General features: G+C 39.6%; 1 protein-coding gene across 1 annotated transcript; it reads right to left on the bottom strand.

The window, feature by feature from the left end:
- Positions 1-1,268: 1,268 nt before the first annotated feature.
- On the bottom strand, positions 1,269-23,214 carry cers6 (ceramide synthase 6). The gene is made up of 11 exons (XM_049593852.1): positions 22,815-23,214; positions 21,562-21,667; positions 21,340-21,470; positions 15,226-15,283; positions 11,961-12,011; positions 11,770-11,862; positions 7,379-7,507; positions 7,015-7,121; positions 5,077-5,233; positions 4,901-4,924; positions 1,269-2,219 (listed from the first exon to the last, which is right to left on the bottom strand). Exons 1-11 carry the CDS (start codon positions 22,982-22,984, stop codon positions 2,061-2,063), a joined length of 1,185 nt encoding a protein of 394 aa, XP_049449809.1. The 5' UTR covers positions 22,985-23,214; the 3' UTR covers positions 1,269-2,060.
- Between the last annotated feature and the right edge of the window lie 1,501 nt (positions 23,215-24,715).

Raw genomic sequence — 24,715 nt, 5'->3', positions numbered from 1 at the left:
TAGCCATCAGAAGATGGGTACACTGTGGTCATAAAGGGATGGACACAGTCAGCAACAATACTCAGGTAGGCTGTGGTGTTTAAACCATGCTCATTTGGTACTAAGGGGCCCAAAGTGTGCCAAGAAAATATTCCACACCCCATTACACCACCACCAGCAGCCTGAACCGTTGATACAAGGCAGGATGGATCCATGCTTTCATGTTGTTTACACCAAATTCTGACCCTACCATCTGAATGCCGCAGCAGAAATCAAGACTCATCATATTTTTCCAGTCTTCTATTGTCCAGTTTTGGTGAGCCTGTGTGAATCGTAGCCTCAGTTTCCTGTTGTTAGCTGACAGGAGTGGCACCTGGTGTGGTCTTCTGCTGCTGTAACCCATCTGCTTCAAGGTTGGACGTGTTGTTGGTTTAGAGATGGTCTTCTGCAGACCTTGGTTGTAACGAGTGGTTATTTGAGTTGCTGTTGCCTTTCTATCATCTTGAACCAGTCTGGCCATTCTCCTCTGACCTCTGGCATCAACAAGGCATTTTCACCCAGAGAACTGCCACTCACTGGGTATTTTCTCTTTTTCAGACCATCCTCTGTGAACCCTAGAGATGCTTGTGTGTGAAAATCCCAGTAGATCAGCAGTGTCTGAATCATACCAGCCTGTCTGGCACCAACAACCATGCCACGTTCAAAGTCACTTAAATCACCTTTCTTCCTCATTCTGGTGCTCGGTTTGAACTTCAGCAGGTCATCTTGACCATGTCTACATGCCTAAATGCACTGAGTTGCTGCCACGTGATTGGCTGATTAGCTATTTGTGTTAATGAGCAGATACAAATGTGTCTAATAAAGTTGCTGATGAGTGTCTTGGTCTTGATAAACTCTGGTTTTAGTCATGACTTGGTCTCAGCTTGGGTGTTCTTGACTACAACACTGCTCTGCTCTGTTCAAGAGGACCCGTATTCAGCTATCATTCATCTAATCATCTATGTTTTTACTTCTGTGAAGTGTCAAAATGTCTGAAAAAGGTCTATGGCTGCACTTATATAAATTATCATATCTTAATGTTGATAAGAATAATCATATATAGTTGATATTCAGTATAAGTATATTTGATTATAGTTGAATCTCAAGTCAACATTTATTGCAAATTTAGTTTCTTTACAAAGTTTGATTTCACAGCCAGGGGTTGACAAATATTTTCTTTTTCTTTGCTGATTACACTCAATAAACAGACCCACACACATCTGCAATCTTCATGTTTTTTTATTGAATAACTCAAACAACTCATGTCTGCCTCCCAGGAGGACAAATGGCCTTTAATGAAATGCTTACCAGAAATGTACCAGAATACTTAACAAAATGCTTTAATAGGGAATACAGCATCTAGCCATATCTGATGCACACACATAATACTGTTATTGACATCTCATATACAGTTTGAGTGGAGAATGTGTTTTGAAATGTGAGTAAACTTCACACATTTTGGCATATCTTTGGGGGTGTAGCATTGAAAGTAAACCCAGGTCTTCAGCATTTCGCTAATACTCGTCATCATGATGTGTGTGGTGTGAGGAAAAAACAGCTGTGTTGTTGTTCAAGATTATTTCATCTTTAACACTGACATCAAATTAAATAGATGTCCCAACATCTGCAAACATATTTATAAAAAATAAATAACATAGAAAGACACGATAAGAAAACACACACCCCCAGTATGCCAGACTACTGTATGTTAAAGTAGCATGCTTACACCATAAAGTGGAATGCTTTCATTCATTGGCTAAACAGAGAGTGGGTTGTACGGATAGGAGTGCTTTGATATTTCACTGAGTGCAGTTTGATGCAAATATATAGATGAAGAGGAAATTAGTAAGGAATCAAATTGATAACAAAACTGCATTCACATAAATCTATCAAGAACTTCCAGTACCAGACAGGCGATGTTGATCATGTCTCAACCATACACACACCCGCTCACGTACACACACACACACACACACACACACACACACACAGAGTGATGGATGGTGTCTGTAGCATGGCTCCAGTGTAGTGATATCAGCTAGTCAGTGTTCGTCGGGATACGGGGCCCCTGTCAGGTAACCGTTGGTCCCGTGATTTTTGTTGGTCCCGTTGGTGCTGCTGCTGTGGTGCTTGTGGTTCGGTGGGGGACTGTCATCCTCATCAGAGCTGGACTCGATGTCACTGCGGTCGTCTTTAGACACCTGCAGAAATAAGAGAGATGGTTGGAGATTACATTTTTCTCCCCCGCAGGCTCACAGTTGTGAAACTGCAACATCTATTTGAAACTGTCTGGTAGTACCTCTTCCTGACTGCAGGTTGACAAACATGACATATCCCGACACCCCAGACTCTCAGACCTTTAGTATTTTTCTCCTTTATTCTAAAGATGTTCAGTCATGAAAAACTTCCGCAATAAAAAAGTATAATACACATGATCAGGAGGGATTTGTTTCAGTATTGCAAAGAAAAAGCAACACAGTTCTTCAATGAGCGCCACTTATAGATGTATAAAGAGAAGTGGATAAAGAGCCGGAGACAGGGTCCTTTTAGTTCCTAGTTGTTCAGTGGCACATAAGGCCAACAAAGTCTGACTTCCCCTGCATCGTGGGCCAAAAGAGCAAGCGCACTACAGACTTCCCCTGCTGAGCGGCTAGCTTCCACTGCCAGTTAGCTACTGGTTCAGCACTCCGCTATCTTGAATGGGCATAAAATGTTTTAATCGTGCAGGTCTTCTAGACTTTCAAAATGTTATCGGATTGAACGGATCAAATCCCACTCTCTTTCCTAATGTATGAGAAAAAAAAGTATTTTTGGGCCCCATGGCATTATGTGACAGAACAGGAAGTTGTAACTCCACGATTTGGCCATTATGTCAAACTGGTTTTAAAGCTCACCACTGCTCCCGGGGTCTTGGCCTCACTTACTCACACAAATCACTGAGGCATTATGTTTTATCAAATAGTTTCACGTCAATAAAATTAATTTTTAAGTTATATATTTTGATACTATCGAATCATCACTGCCTTATAATTTATGGACTTTGTTAAAAGTAAGTGAAGGTATTTGTAAGCGCTGAGACCCACTGCTGCAATTTTGCAACGTTTTCACAAAAACCTCCTAAACTCTCTAAATTATTCTGTGACCCAAGGCTTACTAAAACAGTTTTATGTCAATGAAATCAGTGCTTGGGTTTCAGAGGGTTTAAATTTACATTACATGCCTAGCTGTGATACAAATGGGCTTTTATGTGTTAAACTGGGAGGTGTTCTGCCAATCAATATCAGTTAACGGGCGTAAAAGCCATATAATCTATTTTCAAAGAGATCTATGCACATGAAATTATTTTGGCTGCAGCTGATGACTATTTTCATTATTGATTAATCTCACAATTGTTTTTTTCCGATTGATTGCTTCATTATTTAGTCAGAAAATAATGGAAAGTGCCCACTGCAATTATCCAAAGCCTGACCTTTAACAGTCCTAACCCCATAGATATTCTATTTACAATTATATAAAACCCAAAACAGCATAAAAAACCTCCCATTTGATATTTTTGCTGATAAATGGTTAATAGATTTCCAAAATAGTTTTGTCAATCAACTAATATAGTATATAGCTTTGACGATTGAAGATAGAAGAGTCTGCAGTAGGGCCCGACCGATTTATCGGCTGGCCGATTTAATTGGCCGATCATAGCCATTAGAGAATAATCAAAAGTTGGCCGATTGACACAGATGTTAACACTTATATTTTCATCACTAATAAAATGCAGGGAATATGGTGTTACTTTTTGCACAATAACCTACCTCTGTTAAAGTGGCAATAATAAGAAGAACTCTGGTACTGTGAACATACATGTGAATGTCTTAATTCATATAGACTTTGCATGATTATTTTATTTCCCAGAGGTTTACTGCCTTTTTTCACATCATATTTTTGATTTATTTTGTGTTCAAATTGTTCATATGCTGCTTGTTCCGCACAATTTCTGCTAATAAAAGTATTTGAAAAAAGTAAAATGTTCTTCCTTCAATTTATATCGATGTATGTATGTATTTATGTAATGAGTGTTTGAACTATATTTAAGCCATCAAAAGAAGGTATTTCGGGTTTTTTTAAATTGAGAAACGTAAAAATGTAATCATACGATATATTGGTTATCGGATTTTCTTATTACATAATATCAGCATCGGCATTGGCCCCAAAAAAAATCCATATCGGTCGGGCTCTAGTCTACAGTGCTGTGGAGCTTTGAGCTGAATACTAACACTAGTGTGGCAATATGCTCACAGTGATAATGTTAACATGCTGGTGTTTAGCAGGGATAATATTTACCATGTTCACCATTTTAATTCAGCATGTTAGCATGCTAACATCTGCTAATTAGCACTAAACACAAAGTACAGCTGAGGCTGATTCGAATGTCAGTAGTTTTTGCTAGTATTTGGTCATAAACCACAAAACAAGTGCTGGCCAAATGAATGTCTGTTCAAATTGTGCCCATCCTCCGAGCAGATGTTGATATCTTCTGGACTTGCTAGTGGCACTAGATAAAAAGACAGGAGGTAACTACTGTCTGGCGGACTAATCCACTGGGGACTATGAATGTCTGTATCAAAATGTCAGGCCAATATGTATGATAGTTGTTGAGATATTTCAGTCTGGACCAAAGTAGTGGACTGACCGACAGCCTGACACTGCCACACTGTATCTGCAGCCATGCCACCTGCACTAGCAGAGCTAAAAATGCTCTAATTGGACTAGCGCTGACAATCAGGGTCACAATGAATGCAAATGATTACATGGCTGCTAGAGATATGAAATGAAACTAAGCACACAGTACACAATTTTGATTGAGATGTTCCTCTTGAAGGCTACTTACATGTAACGGATTCCATTTCCCCACCTTGAAGGATGCAGGTTAGCATAGAGAACAGAAAGAGAGAGTCAAAAGTGGCTATTGACAACACCACACAGTATTCGTTATGCAAGAACAAGTATTAATGGAAGGACTATGCAGAGGGGCTCGAGAGAGAGGAGCTAAGTGTCGTGACTCACCTTTCCTTTGGAGATGGCTCGGCACGCTGTCTTCACTATGAGGTAGGACCAGAATGAGTGAAGAAGCTGCAGCAGGATCAGAAGCAGGTTGAAGACCCACCAGGACGGGTAGGGCCCTACGATCTCCCAACTCTCGAACAAGGTGGTGTTTAAAATCCTTCCGTAGCAAGAGAGGGACAGGAAGATAATTAACTTGACATGTTTCATTAGAGAACAATGAGTCAAAGCACTCCCCCTTTAGTGGGAGAATAAGTGTATGTCCTGAGGAGCACGTAGACGAAGCCAAACAGAGGCCAGTGAAAAGAAACGAGGCGGGCTCTGTTCCAGCTCTTTCATGGAACACCTGCCCTTTAATGATGTGTTTGTAGCACAAACAGAAAGAGGTGGAAGACGTATTCAAGTCCTTTACTTAAGTAAAACTACTAATACCACACTGTACTTAAAGTATATATAGTAAAAGTACTCATCATACTGCTGTGGGTGTTTAAGGTTGTGCTAATTTTAACTCCTTTATATACTGTTGGGTAGGTACCATCCTGACTTTTCATGGTGTCAGAAAACCTGCTCTGTTTTCAGATGCATTTTTCAGCTGATCCAAGAGGGTTTTTAAGAGTTTATATAGCTTAAGAAGTAGGAGAATTTTCTTAACTCAGAAAAGGACACTTCATCCTCCAGACAACATGAAATTTAAATATATATTTTTTTGTTTTCACAGGACAGGAAGGAGAATAAAGATATAATCTAAAAGAAACTAAAGCTGTTGGACAAATGCAGTGGCATAAAAAGTACAATATTAGAGTAGAACTACAAAGTTGCATTTAGTGCAGTACTTGTGTATATGCACTTAGGTTACATTCCACCACTGCAAATAGATGTGTCTTTCAAAAAACATTTTCTGTATAGATCTAACTCTTGATATGATTAAACTTGCCAATGGAGAAGAAAGGGCGGTTGCCTGGCTTCACATGACATGCGATCAAAACTTCAAGGATCTGTGTTAAATATATCCCTGGGCCAATTCCTGCAAATGGCTGTCTGTGAATCATCCTCCAGATACCGAAGCCATGGCAACAGCTTTACAGTAATGACAACTTTACTACTGGTGTGGTGGGGGCTGACTAAAATGTAGTGTAGGATCGTCATAATACAGTGTGGAAACAATGGCAGAGAGCTGTGGGCTAGAACAGTTTGAAAATTTGTCTCACAATGCTGCTCTTATCTAAAAGCCTCTGTATTTCTCACAAATGCTTTCTGCAGAATGGTCTGAATTATTAAAGAAAACAAACTTGGATTTAGATGGCTGCAATAGATTTTTGTGCTGAAAACTGTCTGATTCAGAAACATGTGATAACACTGCTGCTGATGACTGCAAGGTGACCGCCGATTTGTGGTAACTTGGCCAAAAATCATTAGAAAGGCCTGTAACGGTTGGCAACTTAAAATGCTGAATTAATGCATCGTAAAACAGCAACACAATATGACAAAAGATCATTATGAGTAAAAAAAAAAACCCTTTGATGTTTTAATCAGATGAAACTCCAGACACTGTTTTCAATAACAAAGCAAGAACCATAACGTGCTGCTTTTCATTTGTTGATTTGTTTGGCTTTCTTTGAGAGGTTAAAGCTGCTGTATCCATAGTAACTATTACTTAGCAACAAAATTCACAGAGATGTGTCTGCACTGCAAACCGTTGTGGAGAAAGTAGTGAAAAAAAAAAACCCCACACAGAGATCTTTGTAGCACTGACATGCATTTTCAGGGATGGTCTGCCAAAAATGTGCAGAGCGTCTCAGACATGTGCTGCACAGGTTTTTAAGTCTCTGGCTGCCTGTAGGGATTGTGCTGTGTACAAATGACAGGCTAACACCACTACAGTGAGGTCAGCCTTTAAAATGGATGCTAACTATGGTGCACAGGAGAGAGAATAACACTTACCAGACAGGGTAAACTCCCAGCCTGGAACTTATGAAGAGAATTGCAAACATTGCAAACAGGAGGTTGCACAGTATCTGACATTTGGCATAGTTGGCCATCTTGGCAGCCTTAGTAGAAAAAAAGAAACAATCATTAATCAAACAACTGCTTGAAAATAGTTTCCAATAACGTATGTTAAACACGCTCTGTGCCTGTGTGACACAGTCTGACATAATGTTCATAATATGAGGACTGTGGTTAAATTTAGATAAGATGGATAGCTGAGCACATCAACTCCCAACACTCCACCCACACGTCCAACTATCTTTGCCTCCGTTTGCCAGTCTGTCCATCTGCAGCCTTTAATTCCCTCACCCATCCTCACCTCTATCAGCACGTCGGCTGCATCGTGGAGACACATGACCAGAGTCCCCACTCGTGCCATGTTGTTCACATAGGAAAAGGTGATGAGGGAGATTGTTGCCACATGGTGCAGGAACATGATCAGGAAATCCTGGGGACACAGTTGCCAAGGAAATGTCACACAACTAGAGAGAGTACTGCCTCATGGCCGTTTGAGTCACTGCATGCGACACCTACTCAGAGTATGTAATGCAGTACAGATGTGATAAAGTCAAAGGGACACAATAGCTTTGTGTGTTTCCAGTAATGCATAACATTTGTAATCATTTTAAAAATGCCAAGTCCCCTACTGTCTACAGCATATGTGGAGCTATTGTGCAACACAGTGGTGGCTGTTTTCAAAACTGGCATGTTTTCATGAACTTGACGCATGCTTTGCCACAGCACGAAATAAAACATCTATTTTGGTGAGCCGTGTTTGTCACGTGCCACTGTGATTGGCACAGCTATTGAAAAGATATAAAAAGTTATGACAAGGCAATGATTAATCACCACTTACAAGCAAACAAGTACGCCCTCACTGTCCGAGCATTAATGAACACTGCGTGCTGATGCAGTTGTGTGGTTGAAATACACGTTCTTCTACTGGATGCGGTGGTTATGGTTTTTATTGTCAAACTGCAATATTAAAATATTGAAAGCAATAGTGGAGGAAGATTTAAGATCCTTTACTTTAGTAAAAATACGCCAGTAAAAGTAAAAGTGCTGCACTGATAAGGATACTTAAAAGGACACTTCACCCCCCAAATGACTACTTATGAATTAATTACTCAGCCTGTGTGTGACATTAAATTCATGAGGAAAACTATATCATGCCTTTGGTTAATGAAGAAAATGGAGAAAATTCTTGATGAACTAAAGTCACAGGGGTCCACTTTTAACAACAGCAAAACAGTTAGTCTCATTGCCACTGCTTTGAAATCAAAGCATTCAATGTCATAACTATTAAGTTGGCATTATGTTTGTTAGAAAGGTTAGCATCATAGATTCATAATAACATCTAGATACCGGATGCTAAGATGCCACCTATTCATTCCAATGGAGTTGCTCACCTGGCACATATGCCATGTGCCACTTTCTAATGTCACAATGGAGGGACCACTACACAGGTTGATCTTAGCGCTGGTCATCGTGTACTATATTGCTGTCATTGTTCATTTTAGTCAAACCATACAGTTTGAAAACGAGCCTCCAACTAGAAAACAATGTTTTGATGCATTGGATGCGCTGAATGTGCATATTAAAGGGATAGTGCACCCAAAAATGAAAATTCAGCCATTATCTACTCACCCATATGCCGAGGGAGGCTCAGGTGAAGTTTTAGAGTCCTCACATCCCTTGCGGAGATCAAAGGGGAGAGGGGGTAGCAACACAACTACACCTAATGCAGGCTTATGGCGCCCCAGATTCAAACGTCCAAAAACACATAATTGAAACCACAAAATATCTCCATACATACAAATGACTTTGTATGTCGGGCTTCAGGACTCTTGGACCACTACGGACGAGCAGTATGGAGATACTTTGTGGTTTCAATTATGTGTATCAGAGTTTGTTTGTTTGTTACTGGACCGAGACCACCTCTTCAAGAAGGTCTCGGTCCAGTTCAGTGTGATTGGTGTGTTCACAGCTGCCCAAACGCACTTAGGGAGCTTTCACATCTGCCGTTTGGTTCAGTTCAATCAAACTCAAATTTGTTTGCCCCCTAACTGTTTTGTTGTTGTTAAAAGTGGACCATCTGTGCATCACACAGGCTGAGTAACTGATATACATACAGTCATTTGGGAGGTGAAGTATTTCCCTTGTGACTCTTACACTATCATATATCATATCTTTAGATCATTATTAATGATGCATAAATTAGAAAGCAGGATTTTGCTGTGGTGGTTCATCAAGGTGAAGCTGCTTCATAATGAGTCTTTACACTGTTGGGTAGTTTAATCTATAATTATGCATCATTCTTTATAAGCTTATCATGTTTATTATACAATATCTTTATTTTAAAGTAACTGGTAATTGTAGATGTAAATGTAGTGGAGTAAAAGGTAGCATGAAATGGAAATACTTAAGTAAAGTACAGGACTTGTAGTAAATGTACTTAGTTACACTTGACAGTTCTTTAAAAGTAAGGAAAACATCTCTGTGAAATCAAACTCAAGCAACAGTAGAATGCCTAAACACAACATGATCTAAAACAATTACATTGCTGTAATTGAAATTCAATTAACACTATATGAGAGTCTAGCTTTGGTCCTGTCTTGGTTTGACCCATTAGGTTTGGGATGGCCTTGGATGGAGCTCCAGGTGACTACAGATGCAGAAAGGTGGCATGGGGGAAGCATTCCTCTAGCAAATCTTAAGAAACGTCTCAGCTCAAAGCAACCAAAACCAGTCCAAAATGGCGACAGCATGAGAAGGAGGACGAAAAGGAAGAGTAATGATGCAAGATACAGAATGAAAGCAAGGCAAGAGTGTGCGGGGAGAACATACTGGAATTGGCAGGGGATGCAGAGGACCTCCTCAGTGTAGTACTGTGCATGAAAAAACTGAAAGGAGAAACAAAAACAGACAACATGCCAACAGTCAACAAAGAGATGACAGAGTGAAGGCATACACAGCATGGCATCATGGGGGCAGCTGTGAGTGCAGTGAGTGAAGTATTGTTGTGCAGAGGGCAGAGCTGGGGATGGACTTGAGACAGGAGTAAGATCATGGCTGGAAGGCATGCAAATTGATACTTAATGAACCAAAAGTGTAGCCATCTTCATAACAAAAAGAAAAGGAGATGGAAGTGGGTTGGAGAATGTTTGTACAACTGTACAAGTTGATCTCAGTTGGAACAAACACTGACCAAGTCGGACCTTTTAAACTTAATGTATGGTACAATGTGCATAATGTAGGTACTGTATAAACTTATATTCTGGTTTTCTATTGAATGCAAGGTCCCCTGCAGCAGCTTTCTGATCGGCCATTTAAATAGTTAATACATAAAGGAAACAGTAGTATCCAAAGGCCCTGTGTGGCCCCAGGCAAATCCATCCCATCCAGACCCCGATGGTTGCTCTGATTGTTACACCTAACATTGTATGTATGACAGTTACAAGTAACTAGCTGACTGTCCTCACTAACATCAACCAGCTGTCTCAAGGTAGCTACAAGGAGCCCCACTTAGGGGGTTTGGGGGGCAGCTGCAGTGCACTTATTGTACTTGTATGGAAGGCTGAACTGGGTTTACAGCTGTCATTGCAAAATGTGCCAATGTAAGTGACCATCAGGGGTCCCTTTTCCAAAATTGTTTTAGGTTGGCCTCGAACATTTGCTTGGTTTGCCTCTCCTGACGGCGCATCCCTGCTGCTATCAGTGATGTATGCATACCTGTGATGGCATGTGTGTTGCTGGTTATTTTTTTTTAGGATGAAGTATGAATGGGTCATAAAACTAGACATTTTTCCTATTCTTATTGCTACTAAAGGTGAATTCTTGTCTGATATAATTATTTCTATAAATAAAAGACTAAACTTGCAATGAGCCACTACGTGAAGACAAATTATTTCAGTTGAACCACTGCTTGATATTTAAGTTTAGCTGGACACCATCATGAAGGGTTGATCCAATGCACACATAAAACCAGTATCCTGTATGAATAGTGTACTTTTTACAGGTACGAGTATCAGCCAAATAAAATGTGTCAATCCATTTTATGATGAAGGAAATTGTCATTTGGGTAGCGGTGTTCAATTCCTTACTCTTGTGATCAAAATGATCTGAAGGTCAATCCTGAGGCTGCTCTAAACTCCACCCACTCTGAGCAAAGATATGGATACAGATAATTAGGTTGGTTGAAAAGATACAGATACAGATAATAGCGTACTTGCTCATCCCTACCATCCTGTAACGAACTGTAATATACCAATACTACGCAAAAGCTTGCACAAAATATAAAAAAACAAAGTCTACAGGCCAATAGTTGGGGGAAGTTTGACACTGTATCCAACATCTGAATGTCCGACAAAGTGTTTATCCTTTTTGCCCTTGCACTATTTTGTTATTTCACACATCAGTGAGAAAACACTGAGGTGAAACGGTCACTAGCCAATAGACTAAACGTTAAAGAGTCATGGCAGTAAGAGATGGACAGTAAGGCAAAGACAATGACTTCTTTTCTGTGACAGAGCTCCTTACAATGGCATACAAGTGACTATTACTAAATCTTGGTTAAAGATCTACTGTATGGCAAAAAGTGACACTGTTAGTCACTTTTTGCCATACAGTAGATCTTTAACCAAGATTTAGTGTTCCACGTTATTGGAGGTGCGTTATGTATGTCTTGGTGTGACTTGCATATGTCCTTACCTTCCTCCTGATGTCTGTGAATTGGGAAAAGAGTAAGGACAGGTAGAAAGACAGCTCCAGTATATAGTAATAATGGATGTCCACAGTCAGTGGCTGCATACACACAAAAAGCAACAAGGTTAAAATGAATATTTGAGAAGTAGGTCTCGTTATAAAAATATTACTGATGATGGGTGCATTAAAATACTCACCTGGTAAGGGTAGTTGTACCAGCATTCTTTAGTGTTCCACAGCCATGCAGTCTGCAAATATAAAAGGAGAAACTAAACAATACTTTTGAACTTATATGAAACAAATCAAACTAGGTTATATTCTAAAATGTAAAAAACTGCGACTGAATAACTTAGACTGCACTGTAATACAGTTCACTGTGAAAAACTCCGGGGACAATGCTGCAAAAACTTTGTTGTTCAATCCCTGACAAAGTCTCATATGCTGTATTTTAATAAAACCTAGAAAGAGCAGGCTCCATTAGCAACAATATAAATGCAGCGTTATGCTGTTCCCACACATACAGCTGAAGTTCAATTCAACGTGTCATTTCCGATCTAACACATGAATATCAAAGTGAACACTGGAAAATGAATAATTCCCTTGATGGATTCTGAATGAAATCAAAGTGGTTTGTAAAATACTGAATGACTGCTGTTACAAGAGATTTTGTTACAGTGCATACTTTGACTTAAAAGGAAGCTGGATTACAAAGGAACCGGGGGGGGGGGGGTCATCCTCATGAATTCCTGAGTAATGACATAACGGCATCGGGACGACAAGAGAATGGTAACTGTGATACATAAGAATGTGTTATAACCAAACAGTGACCCATCACTGTGACTGAGTTTACGTCTCCTGCACTCCTCTCTCCAGACCTGCTCTATTAATAAATCCCACAGAGACTGGAGCCTGCAGCTGGGATTGCCAGGGAATGAACTATTTTCACAAAGTGCTTCGTCATGCAACTTGTGTCTTTGAGAGATTTTTCCTGCTCTGCTATCTCAACTATTGCTTTGTTGATTATATATACATTTATGCATTTTCATGAATATATGAATGAAATATATGAATCTATCCCAGCCACATATTTCGCTAATGTTTGACTGGAACATTGGACAAAATGGCCACAATTTATAAACTCTCACAAGTGTGGCTCAAACTTAATAAACAGGGAGAGCTGTTTATGGGGAGTACTCCAGTCTCCTATTTCCCCTGAACTATGCACGGTATGGCGTAACATGATTGATTTTGATACACTGAGCAAACATCGGCGCAGCATTTGAAAGGTAAAAAGTGCTTTGCAATGAAAACATTCAATGTCATAACTATTAAGTTGGCATTATGTTTGTTAGAAAGGTTAGCATCATAGATTCATAATAACACCTAGATACCGGATGCTAAGATGCCACCTATTCATTCCAATGGAGTTGCTCTCCTGGCACATACACCGAAAAAAGATTCTAGCTTTCAGGCTTACTTCTGCCATATGCGGCCCACTGAATATGTTTAGTAGTGTTTCTCCCACTGGCCCCGACCACAAGTTCCCCCTTGGCTCATAGACTTTACATAGTGATGCCAACACGCATTTTCAAAATAGTTTTCTAGCTTGTGGAAAGTTTACAAATTGAAACCTTCATGGAACAAAAATTCATGATTAAAAGAGTCACAGTTGACCTTGTTTGCAGACGTCTCTTTTATAATATTGTTCTGTGGGAAAAATGCTTTTTGGGCCACAGGGGGATTTTTTGCTGCAATACCGTGAGTGGCCACTGGGAAAAACTGGCTGCAAGACTGAACAGCGTTTCTCGGGGCCTGGTTAGCATGTGCGTAGCTAATGTTAGCCACTTAAGAAAATGTTCCTGCTAGCCCACATAGAGGATAAGCTAGTTCCAAAATGTAGCGTTACTAGTGTTTGCATAAACACCAGCACTGCGGTTGTTGGTTTGCTGGTATCTTAGAAACAAAAAATACATATAAATGTGACCAAACTACAGTACTGTCATTGTGCCATGTCTTGATAGTTATTTGTCTATACAGTTAGATATGAAGCACAAAAAAAACAAACAAATGTTAGCATGCTAACTGTATCTCCAAGCGCTAGGCTAATTAATTTGGTAGCATTATGCAGTGTTGCCAGAGATCACTGAAACCAATAGAGTGCCTCAGAAATGAGTCCTAAAAGTAGTTAGAATTTTTGCACTTTTGAAGGAATGACCTGCCCTACTTTCACTATGATTGGCTAGTACATGTTGCCTTCGTTGGTTGGATTGGTTAGGTTTAGGCAAGACGGAATGGGACTGGTTAGGGCTAGTGTAAGAATGTCAGGGTAAGCTAATCAGAGGCAGAGGAAGGCGGGCCATTCATTTGCTATCCTAGGATTCACAAATTTGCCCCCTGGTTCCTTGAATGGGTATTTGGTTAGATGCCTGAAATAAGGTCTGTGGTTAACACGAGCTTAAAAGAATTTTACGTTTTGTTCTATGGCATAAAATAAATCAGTATATATCCCACTCGTGAAGTTTAAAGTGTTTATGTGTCTCAAAAAGGTGGTTACTATTAGGTGGCTAAACTAGACTACATACCGTCTTCAGACTGAACACCGAACGCCGAAACCTGTTGTGCATGCTAGGTGTAGTCCATTAATAGCCTAACATTGACTGTTTAATTTATGCTTCAAAAATCATAGAAGTTGTGTTCATTTGTGAAGATGATCTTGTTGAACAAAACGTGTAAATATCATTAACGTTAATTTGCCACAGAGCGTATTTTCCGCACTAACCCAAAAGCCAATTGAAAAATCCCATTAGCTTCTTGATGAGGGGATTAGGGTGATGCTAACTTGTCGTGTTGGCCTACAGAAAAAGTCATCCCTGCATCCGAGCCCTAATCAGCCCATGTAATATCATTGAAGAGATCTTTTAAAGACAACAACCATATTTTACTGTTAACACTCAGCATTTGTAAGTAACTCTGAGGTGGTATTATTATTGTTTGCAAAACCTACAATTAAGCTGTCCACAGTTAAATATATTCATCTCAAGTGTCATCATTTACAAGCAATAGCACTAATATTAACTTCAAGCAGCAGACATTCATGATAAAAACAAATAATCACTGAGTCCTACATGCTTTGTGAAAAATGGACTGCATATGTAATGTAAAGCATTGTTTAGCATTGGCAGTGTTTATTTGTCAGCTGCTACCCGTTTCCTTGATCCATTATTAATGAACACATTTTGTACTGGGCTTTATTACAATTCGCCTTTATAAAATCAGTCCCTTTCACCAGAACATCAATTTTACTTGCCAGCCTCATGACTAGGCACTAACCCTGCCAGAAACCAGAAACCAAAAGATTTTAATGCTTGCCGTGTACTTCTAAATGGGCTATAGAAAATTGATTCAAACATCAGTGACTCATAGCAGCAGACTGGTGCTCATTTGTTTGTGTGGAGAACTCACCTTTTTAAGGAAACGCACTCCGTAGGTAAATATGTAGAGATAGAACGTAAATCTCCACCTGAAAGAAAGAAAAAACAGAATGAATATAAAGCCCCAACTGCTCAACATTCGACTTGTTTAGGCAACAAATCTTTCATTACTTTTGCAGTCTTAATGTTTTTGCTTTTCAGCATACCAGTAGTGCTTTTTAGTAGGCTGTGGGCCAAATGTGGAGGACCCCTACCTCGAAATTGCAAGTGTGACAGACAGTAGCCCTTAGCTGTGTAGTGTGTTTACAGCTCTTTCTATTTATCCTCTTTTCTTTCTCCTTTCCACTTTGATTTCTGGAGTCTATGCTATGTGCATTACAGATAAGGATGAGCAAATCAGACGGAAAAGCAAAGTGTTTAAAGATGCTAAAATGCATTTGCGGAGAATAAGACAGCTGCCTCACATCCTGGAGTCAAAACATTAAGATTCATCCCGACAAATTACCAGGGGACGTGTACGTGAACACAACTTGTTTTGTGTACTACTTATGTAGTTCAGTCACTAGGTGCAGCGCACTGTGGCACTCTCAGTGGCTGTCATGCCTCTAATCAGAAATTTGAAGTGGTGTGAGGTCCTCTTACTTCCCCACATCTGCAGTCTGGGGTGAGTCACTGAAAATGGGACATCACTGACTTCACTTTGCTGAGGTCCGGGGGCAAAGACAAGACACTCGCACTGTCCTGGCCCGTCTCGCTCTGTGCTTTATATAACCCTGCACATCATTTACAGTAACTACGACAACACAATGGTGGGGAAAGTGATCATGATGTCTGAGATAACAGGCAGAGAAGAAACTGCTTCAGCTGACACTTCAGTGATCAAAGCCTTGCTGAGCAGGGAGATGTGCATATATATTTCCAACTTATAACAGTCAGCAACTGGGAGGAAGGATTTAAGACTGGCCAACTAGCAAGCCTTCTTTCAACACAAGTCTGGAAGTTGCATCAGATTAAACCATATGTGTTTCTACAGGAAACAAAAGCTAATTTGTTTGCAGGGCTTGAATGAAAGAACCCCTGTTGTGCATTTCACAAATTTGTGCCAGATTTTTTCCCCTAGTGGAGCCTGTATTCTAGGATATATAGCATAACATACACTTCTGAATACAGTGCAATACCTTAGTGAAGTGAATCATACAGAAGAGGCTCAAAACAAGGCTTGTTCTCTGCAACATGGAAGAAAACATCAACCGATGGCAGTGACAGGAGCTGTATAACCTGTCATGTGAGACGAGGTTTTGCATACTTTAAAAGTTGTGCCGTGCAGTTGTTCCGGCTGACCTCAAATACGTTTTACATTTTGACATCCACAGCCTCCAAACACAACATGACATGAGCACTCACAAGAGAACAGGATAAATCAGCTTTTCAGCGCAGGCAACATCCAACAGCGCTCGTCCTTTTATGTGGATGTTTGCTCAAGATATTCAGTGTTAACTCTTTAATGAATGGCGGAGAAATTCTAAGCATGTTAATGCAAGGCTTGTGGAAGCTGTCATTAATTGCTTTTTGTGCCTGATCAACAGTATTGTAAAACCAAATAAACTGGACAAGTCTACCTGGCAGAGTAAAGACTGTTGCATGGCAACTGGTTCATCAAGCCAGCAAGAGTCTTTTTCAAGTGCTGCTGAATCGCTGCTATATACTGTATGTACAATCACAATGACTCACAACTGCTTCTCGTGAATAGTTATTTTTCTCTCTGAAGTCAAACACAGATGTTTTTTTTTTTATTTTGAGTTATGGTTCTTTTTCAGTTTGGTTGTGGGAAAACTAAAATGTTAATGGATTTTAGTATCCTTGAGCTGTTGTTCATTTTCTGCACACGATGTGAGAGAAACTAGCCGATTACACTTTTAAATAATTTAAGCGCTGTGTAGTGACTGTGGTTAACAGAATTATGTTTTATCATGAATGTGTCCTGTATAAACTTACAGTCTGTGGTTTATATGACACAACAAGAGTTGGCGTATGTAAAGTGCTATGGTTCATAACGCAATCCTTTCATAATAGCTTCATTATACATAATGAATCATTCACGATATCCGTTGAGACTGTGGGTTTCCAAATGGAAGCGATCCACTGATCACTATTAGATCAAAAGTACCTGTTTGGACAAAGCATCGCCTGAGGAGAGGAAGGATTATGGGGAGGAGGGCAACTTTGATTTGATCAAAAACTCAGTAATGAGTCTGGCTTTATTCTGAGTGGAGCTGCGAGCTTTGGAAGAAAATAATAAAAAGCAGGTCATGCTGGCTCATTTAATTCCACATTGTCACTTCTCCAGGTGGGTAGTCTGAGCACCAGCTGGCTGCAACTGTTTGGATTTGGATGCTTCAACATAACAATTAGTCATGAAGCTCAAGCTTTGATCAAAATTCAGTTGTGCGACAAAAAAAAAATAAAAAAAATAAATTAAAAAAAATAAATAAATAAAAATAAAAAAAAATAAAGCGCCTTGATATACTCCCTGTTTGCTGTTAAATCAGCAGTAACACCTCCTTTGCTCCTCAGGCAGTAATAGCTGTCCACCTTTGTGTATCTCTCTAATTTGGTTTGATTATCAGGCTCAGCTTTAAATTGGCCAAATGAAAAAGCTCGTTAATAGCCTGTTATTTTTAATGCGGTGCTAGAAGACTGCAACTAATTTAAGGACAAACACGGACGGGTGTGGCTGTCCTCTCTCAAGAACACATGTAAAAGGCTCATCTCTCAGCTGGGCCAGAAGCATCCGCTGAACACAGACGTGCTTATTAGTTGTCAACTTGGTGTCTGCTGTGCCGCTTCTGGGAAGGTGTGTTGGTTCAAAGGTATGAAAATCATAGACCAACATATCGATAAGAGGAAGAGCAGTAATGAGGACTTTGATATAAGTGCAGAGGAGGAATGAGAAATTAAGAGATCACAGTAATGGGGCGTTAATTGGCAAGAAAATGCAAGTGTTGGCTTTTTGGTTATAAATTTGATAAAACTCTGGGATGAGGCATAATTGCAGTGAGAACCCACTTTAAAACAGCAAAAAAAACAAAAAACAAAAAAAAACTTGAGGTCATCATTTTACATTTTGGGAAATACACTTATTCGCTTCCGTGCCAAGAGTTAGATGAGAAGATCAATACCACTCTCCTATCTGTATGGTAAATATGGAGCTATAGCCAGCAGCTGGATAGCACACAGACTGTTAAACTGGAAAACTGACTCTGCCCAAAGGTAATAAAGTATATCTAATATCATCTCTGAAGTTCTCTGATAACACCATATTTTGCTTGTTTAAATTGTACGAAACATCAAGTGAACAATAAGTTCTGGTTGTGAGGGGTTATGTGTCGGCTAAGCTGGTCACGTGACGACCTCACAATGATGACAACACTGCAGGAAGTGACTGCTCCTGTCCGAGAAACAGCCCAGGATATAATAACATATACCTTGTTAATTAGCTTTAAAGTTATTTAATATATTTCATTACCTTTGGGTAGAACCAGGCTAGCAGTTTCCCCGTTTCCTGTGTCTGTGCTAAGCTAAGCTAACTGGCTAATGGTGATAGCTTCACATTTAGTGTGCAGGTTATGAAGTTTTGTTATCAAACTTTGTTTAAGGAAATAAAAGCAAAACTTTTCCTCAATACTGCAAATGGAAGTACGATTTTTAACATATAATAAAAAGTGCTGCAGGATATATAAATGAAATTATTTTTGACAGATATTGCAATATGACTTGTGATTTTAATAGGAATGGTAATTTTTGTGTTTCATTTTCACTGAAAAAATATAAAAATAAAAATAAAAATTAAATAAAAAATAAAAAAATAAAAAAATTGAAGGCCTGGGAATCTCTGTAGCCCCACAATGCTTCATTTATAATGGTGCGTTGTGTCACATTTTACCTTCATCAAACAACTGCAGCTCCTGCAATTTGGATATTGGACTTGGCCATATTGCAATTTTGCTAATATTTCGATTAATTGTTCAGCCCGAATAAGAAACACTAGTCAAGACCCAGTGATACCATTCCATTTTATCATAAATCAGATATTAACTGATGCCAATAATAGACAATACGGGATAAAAATAGTAACTGTATTTAGTTATATTAATTCATGTTGCAGACAAACACTGTCTTTACATCTTAAAAGAAGCTGTGATTTGCATTATTTTGCTTTTGATAATTTCTTTGTTCCCAGTGAAAGCAGAGCTGAGCAAGGATGGATGAAGATGAGATCAGACAACAGAGGCCAGTGAGGACATCAAAGCATGCTCATTCCTTAGTCTGCTCTAACCAAGGAGAACTGACGAGAGGAGGGACTCTTGGTAACACCACACTGAGAAAACTGCACATCTTAGTTTGTCATTTAGGCTCCTTTTGAGGCTTTAAATTGGATTCATTTTTCTTAACATTAATAACTTCTGCCACTGTGCTGAAATTCTCGTATCCTCTGATTTTTCCATTTCTGTCTTGAATTATTTCTCACTACAAGTGCAAAGCGCCTGTTTTAAGGATTCTGGAAAGATTTCAGTTTCTGTTGCAAAAAAAGAGGTTACTGTACTGTAGGCTTCTTACACAAAAAAATCAATACTTGAACTTGCTGGAATGTTTTTTTGCTGTACATCTTGGAAAAAGAGAGACAGCAACAACGGCTGGTAAACAAACTCCATGTAGAGTCTTCATTATTTCCACACCAAATGTGTCTGCTAACATACTCTATGTTTGCATAATGAAAAGAATAGACAGCAGATCGGCCGTCCTGACGACTGAGAGACAAAGAATGCTATCAGTCTGCAACAGCTGTGCATAAGGGCCTAATTAGAGCACAATCACTGCTGGAAGGACTGGAGCTGGCCCCGTTTGGAGAATTGCACCGTAAGCAACTGAGACAGACAACCTGGCCAAACTATTGCAGAGCCCATCATCATCTGCAGACAATTATGCTGCATGCAGATAACAGCTTTGGTACAGTTGCTGCTAAAACAGACTGAATGCCAAACTCAGCCTATTCTGGTGTGTCATATAAGAAAGCAGGTTTGTGTTTACTGATTCCTCCGTGAGGTTGTGATGGGAGTCCAGTGGTTTTATCAGCCAGCAGTGTTCTCCTGAGTGAACAGCAGCCTGAGGCAGATCAGTGGATGTGAGGCTCCCTGTGTCTCAAACTGCCAGATTGGCTCCACTCGTGTCAGACATGACTCTGCTCTGACAGCCACACTCGCTTGTTGGCCTTTAACATCACACTGCTAAGTAAGTACAATCTCCCTGATGGCAAATGCTCTACTGCAGATTAGCCAGTTCTCCGTTACGGCCTGAGTGGGTTTGTTGGTGCGCACTGGGACACATTTGACTCTTATCCCACAGCAGCACCAGCATTCATGTTGCAATCTTTATAAGCCATGTAAGACACATTAACAGTTTATCGACACTGAAGTACCATCATAATGGCTGTTAAAGGACCATACCACCATTTACGCTCCTGTTTGTCCACAGAGCTAAAATAATTAGTAGATTAATTGATCATTCAATCAACAGAAAATTATTTTTTCAAGCAAAAAAGCCAAAAAATTACCAATTCCAGTTTCTAAAATGTGATTACTTGCTGCTTTTCTCTTGTTTATAACACTGCAAACTGAATATCTTTTGGTTTTGGGCTGTTGGTGAGACAAATCCAGCAATCTGAACATAATAACATTTGTGGAAAATTAGTTATAGCCCTAAAAACCACCTTTACATCACTGCCACCACTGTGTTGTTTTTTTTGAGCAGCTGCACTGTGTCTCCTCATTTCCATACCATATGTAAATAAACTTGCATACACATGAAACTAGCCCTGATAAAGTTATCTATCACAGTGAGCACCACGCCTGCTTTCACTTCTGTCACAGGTGTATCATGCTGATGACTGATAAAGGACCGCAGCCTATTTAAATCAGTCTGCACGTACTGTAACACAACACACGACAACAAAAGAGCAGACATTTTCTTCACTACTTCAGGCAAATTTAAAGTCAGTGCAAGTTCATTTCCACAAACTCAGATGTAATAACATGCAGAGAAATGCGTCTCGCAGCTACTGCATGTTACGGTGTTAGATTTGCCTTACATGCTTTCACAGAACCGGGCCAGAGTGCTAGGCTTCTCCTGGTTTCTGCGTTGTCTGAACCAGCGCTGGATGGTCCGCACATCCCAGTCGAGCTGCTTGGACAGGCCCTCCAACCTCTTCTCATCTGGGTGCTGGCACAAGACAAGACACTCCACATGTTAGATGTATGTTTCATATGTGGCACCAATGTCAAAGTAATAATGACGGGAAGACATGCACCACCTTGGTTATTGCAGTGAAAACCTTCTCCAGGATGGCGTTGGGTTGTGCTTTCTGTGGCCCGTTGGCTTGGATCTTCAGGCCCATGGCACATGGTCTTGCGATAAACCTACAATTAAAATATCACGACACCATTATAAAACAACAGAGACAGTATAATTGAGATTAACTGAGTATGAATTGTGTATATTTAGGGGTTTAAACATGAGGCATGCAATCACCAGGAAGCACAGTGCTTGGTGACAGTTATCTGCACCTAGACGTGTGCATGTGCTTGCTCCCAAATCTTTTACTCTACCAGGACATGAAAACGTGGTCTTCCACAGGTCATCTTGAGGGCAACCAGTTTTGGGAGAAAGGTTGACACTTCCATGTAGTATAAAAGAAGAATTGGCAACAATACGACACTGTGAAGATCATTTTCTTTGTCCTTTTGACACAAAGAAACTGGCACTTCAAGCCTCTTTACAAACCATGTGCAGTCTGCACATTCCTAACTACATTTGCTAATTTTTTTGGCAAGCCGTGACGCTGGGATAGGTTGACACAAGGTGAAAAGTGACTATGTAAATAACCATTATACAGTGAATAAATTCAAGTAGTATCCTGTGGATTTAACATCTTAAAGCCATACATTAGGGCTGCTGCCTTCTCTGTTTCACATGATCTACAGTAGCATGCTGTATTTTAAGGATAAATACTGAGCATGAGTGAAGGGTTTAGTGGGGAAATTTAAGGCCTCACTCACTTCTCCCTACAGAGACTTCTGACCCACATATCTGTATTTTGATGATTGTACAATAACAGCCATAGATAAGATGATGCAACATGCACTGTATCATAACTGGAGCAGTAGAGTTACAACAAAACAGCCGGATTAGTAAAAGAAGCCTGTCTCCTGCATGATGCTTTGTTGAAATTCAGGTTTGAGCTTAGAGGACAGTAGCTGGATTTGGGCAGGTATGGCAACTTGGCTGCACTGTGTGTATATATGTGTGTGTGTGTGTGTGTGTGTGTGTATGTGTGCTCTGACAGATGCATCAAATGCAGACAGCGCGTAATGCTGCAGGCCTGCAGAAAGAAGGATGATCAACCGTGGTGATTTGAGGGCTAACCAGATAAGATGCCATTGTTTAGATAACGGACACGGGCAGCGAGGTGTGCTGCATCACACACCGGAGCATTTCACCGACACACACACACAACAAACCGTATCACAGCCACCTGGATTCATCGCGTGCGCTTTAAAGACCCACCTTTCGAAAACCAGCCGTATCATAAAGATGCAGAATGCTAAAGGACACGCCAGATACAGATCCTCGGCTTGCGGGAACGTTGCTTCATCTGTGTTTTTTAAGTCAGCCCAGGTTACATTATGAGGGAGCCAGAACCTCTCGTTCCAAAACCACGCCAAAATACCGGCCATCTCCCTGCAGCAGACACGGGGACCGGGTGGGAAGAGAAGTCGATGGCCCGCTGTATCCCGGAGCTCTCTCGCAGGCTGATCTGACCGTGCACACTCGGCTGATGATGAGATATCCGTGCGAGATCGCCGTCCGTCCGCTTCCCCTCAGCTATTCAGTGTAGGGAAGTAGACTCAATCAGCTCCTCAGCGAGTGATTGGTGCGTTGAAATGTCATGTAATACAGTCTGCGTACGTTATACCGGCGGTACAACGACGTAAGCAAGGTAAACCACGTTTGTGTCGCACCTTTACGGAAACAGTGTAGGTATATTTCCTTATGACTCGACCACAGAGAGCTTTTTATTGTGTTTATTTCTAGTTTTACACATATTGTGTCGTTTTATGACACAAGGAAACACACAATACATCACATACCACGTGAGGTGTCACCTTGGATGTATTATTATTGCCAAATTAAAACTGATTGTTAATCAATATTTAGTAAAACTGTGAAATTTAAGCACAATTAACATGGAAACACTAACGCGATGAGCTTCAAGGCTATATCATGTTGGTAAACCACGCCACCTACTGACAGGTTTGATTTAGTTGACCTCAGGGATCTGAAATTCATAAATGATGATGATACATTTTTATTTGATTTTTTAAAACAATGCATCTCTCTCTCTTTTTTTAACATTTGGTGTTGCTTGTGGCACCTGTAAATTGAATTTGTCTATACAAAAAATTAAAATGAATTAAAATAAAAATTTAAATAAAAAAAAAATAAAAATTTAAATAAAATAAAATAATAAAATAAAATAATAATGATAAATAAATTATTATTGTAATATCTTGTCCAACCATGTATTAGTTTAGTTAAGTGTACTTGCACACACATGTATAGAAAATACAGGAAAAAGAAATTCAAAGTTAAAACATTGTGCAGGAGAGGTTAGAAGCCAAAAAATGATGAGATACCACAAGATACCTCTCCTATTAAATAACAACAGTCATACCTTTAAAAAAAAAAAAAGCATAAAAACAAAGATTGAGTTCCAGATAATGAAAAAATGTTAAAGATGTACAATTTACAAAAAAAAGCATAAACAAATTGCAAACAAATTAATGAGGTGTTAGGAGTCTTAGCAAATTAGAGTCCATTTTGAATGTTATCAATGAAATATTAGAAACATTAGAAAATTTTTTCTTTACATCACCATCCAAAATTACCTTAAAGTTAAATCGAAATCTCTTTAAAACAGTTTTAACAAAACTGAATGTCATAACCTTCATGAAGTTAGTATTTATTGCATGGTTGTTGCATTAAACTGCATTACTTTTAGCCCGGTGTAAATAAGCAACTCAGTGCAGGCCATATGAAATACATTCTACATGAGCAAAGTACAAACATGAACCAAAGAATACACAAGACATTGTTATGCTTTATAAATGCTGTGTGCCTCTATGATACAAAATAATTACATAATTAATACACAACAGCTAAATGTTAATTAGTCAGCTCTTATAATAGATAGGGCCTACTGTCTTCACTGTCTTTCTGCTAGAGGGTAGCCCAGGCTATATCTGTGCATTCTGTAATATAATAGTAGACAGACAATATATCTATTTATATAAAAAATAATCACCCTCTCAGGGTGGTATCTGTATCATCCTCAAACTTGGGTCCTCTACCAGAGGCCTGGGAGTTTGACTGTTCTGCGCAGTATCTTAGCTGTTCCTAGGACTGCA

Source organism: Epinephelus fuscoguttatus, linkage group LG13 (genome assembly GCF_011397635.1).
Source record: "Epinephelus fuscoguttatus linkage group LG13, E.fuscoguttatus.final_Chr_v1".
In the NCBI taxonomy this organism is placed as follows: domain Eukaryota; kingdom Metazoa; phylum Chordata; class Actinopteri; order Perciformes; family Serranidae; genus Epinephelus; species Epinephelus fuscoguttatus.
The sequence above is the reverse complement of the archived record's forward strand: the minus strand, read 5'-3'. Positions and strand labels throughout refer to the sequence as shown.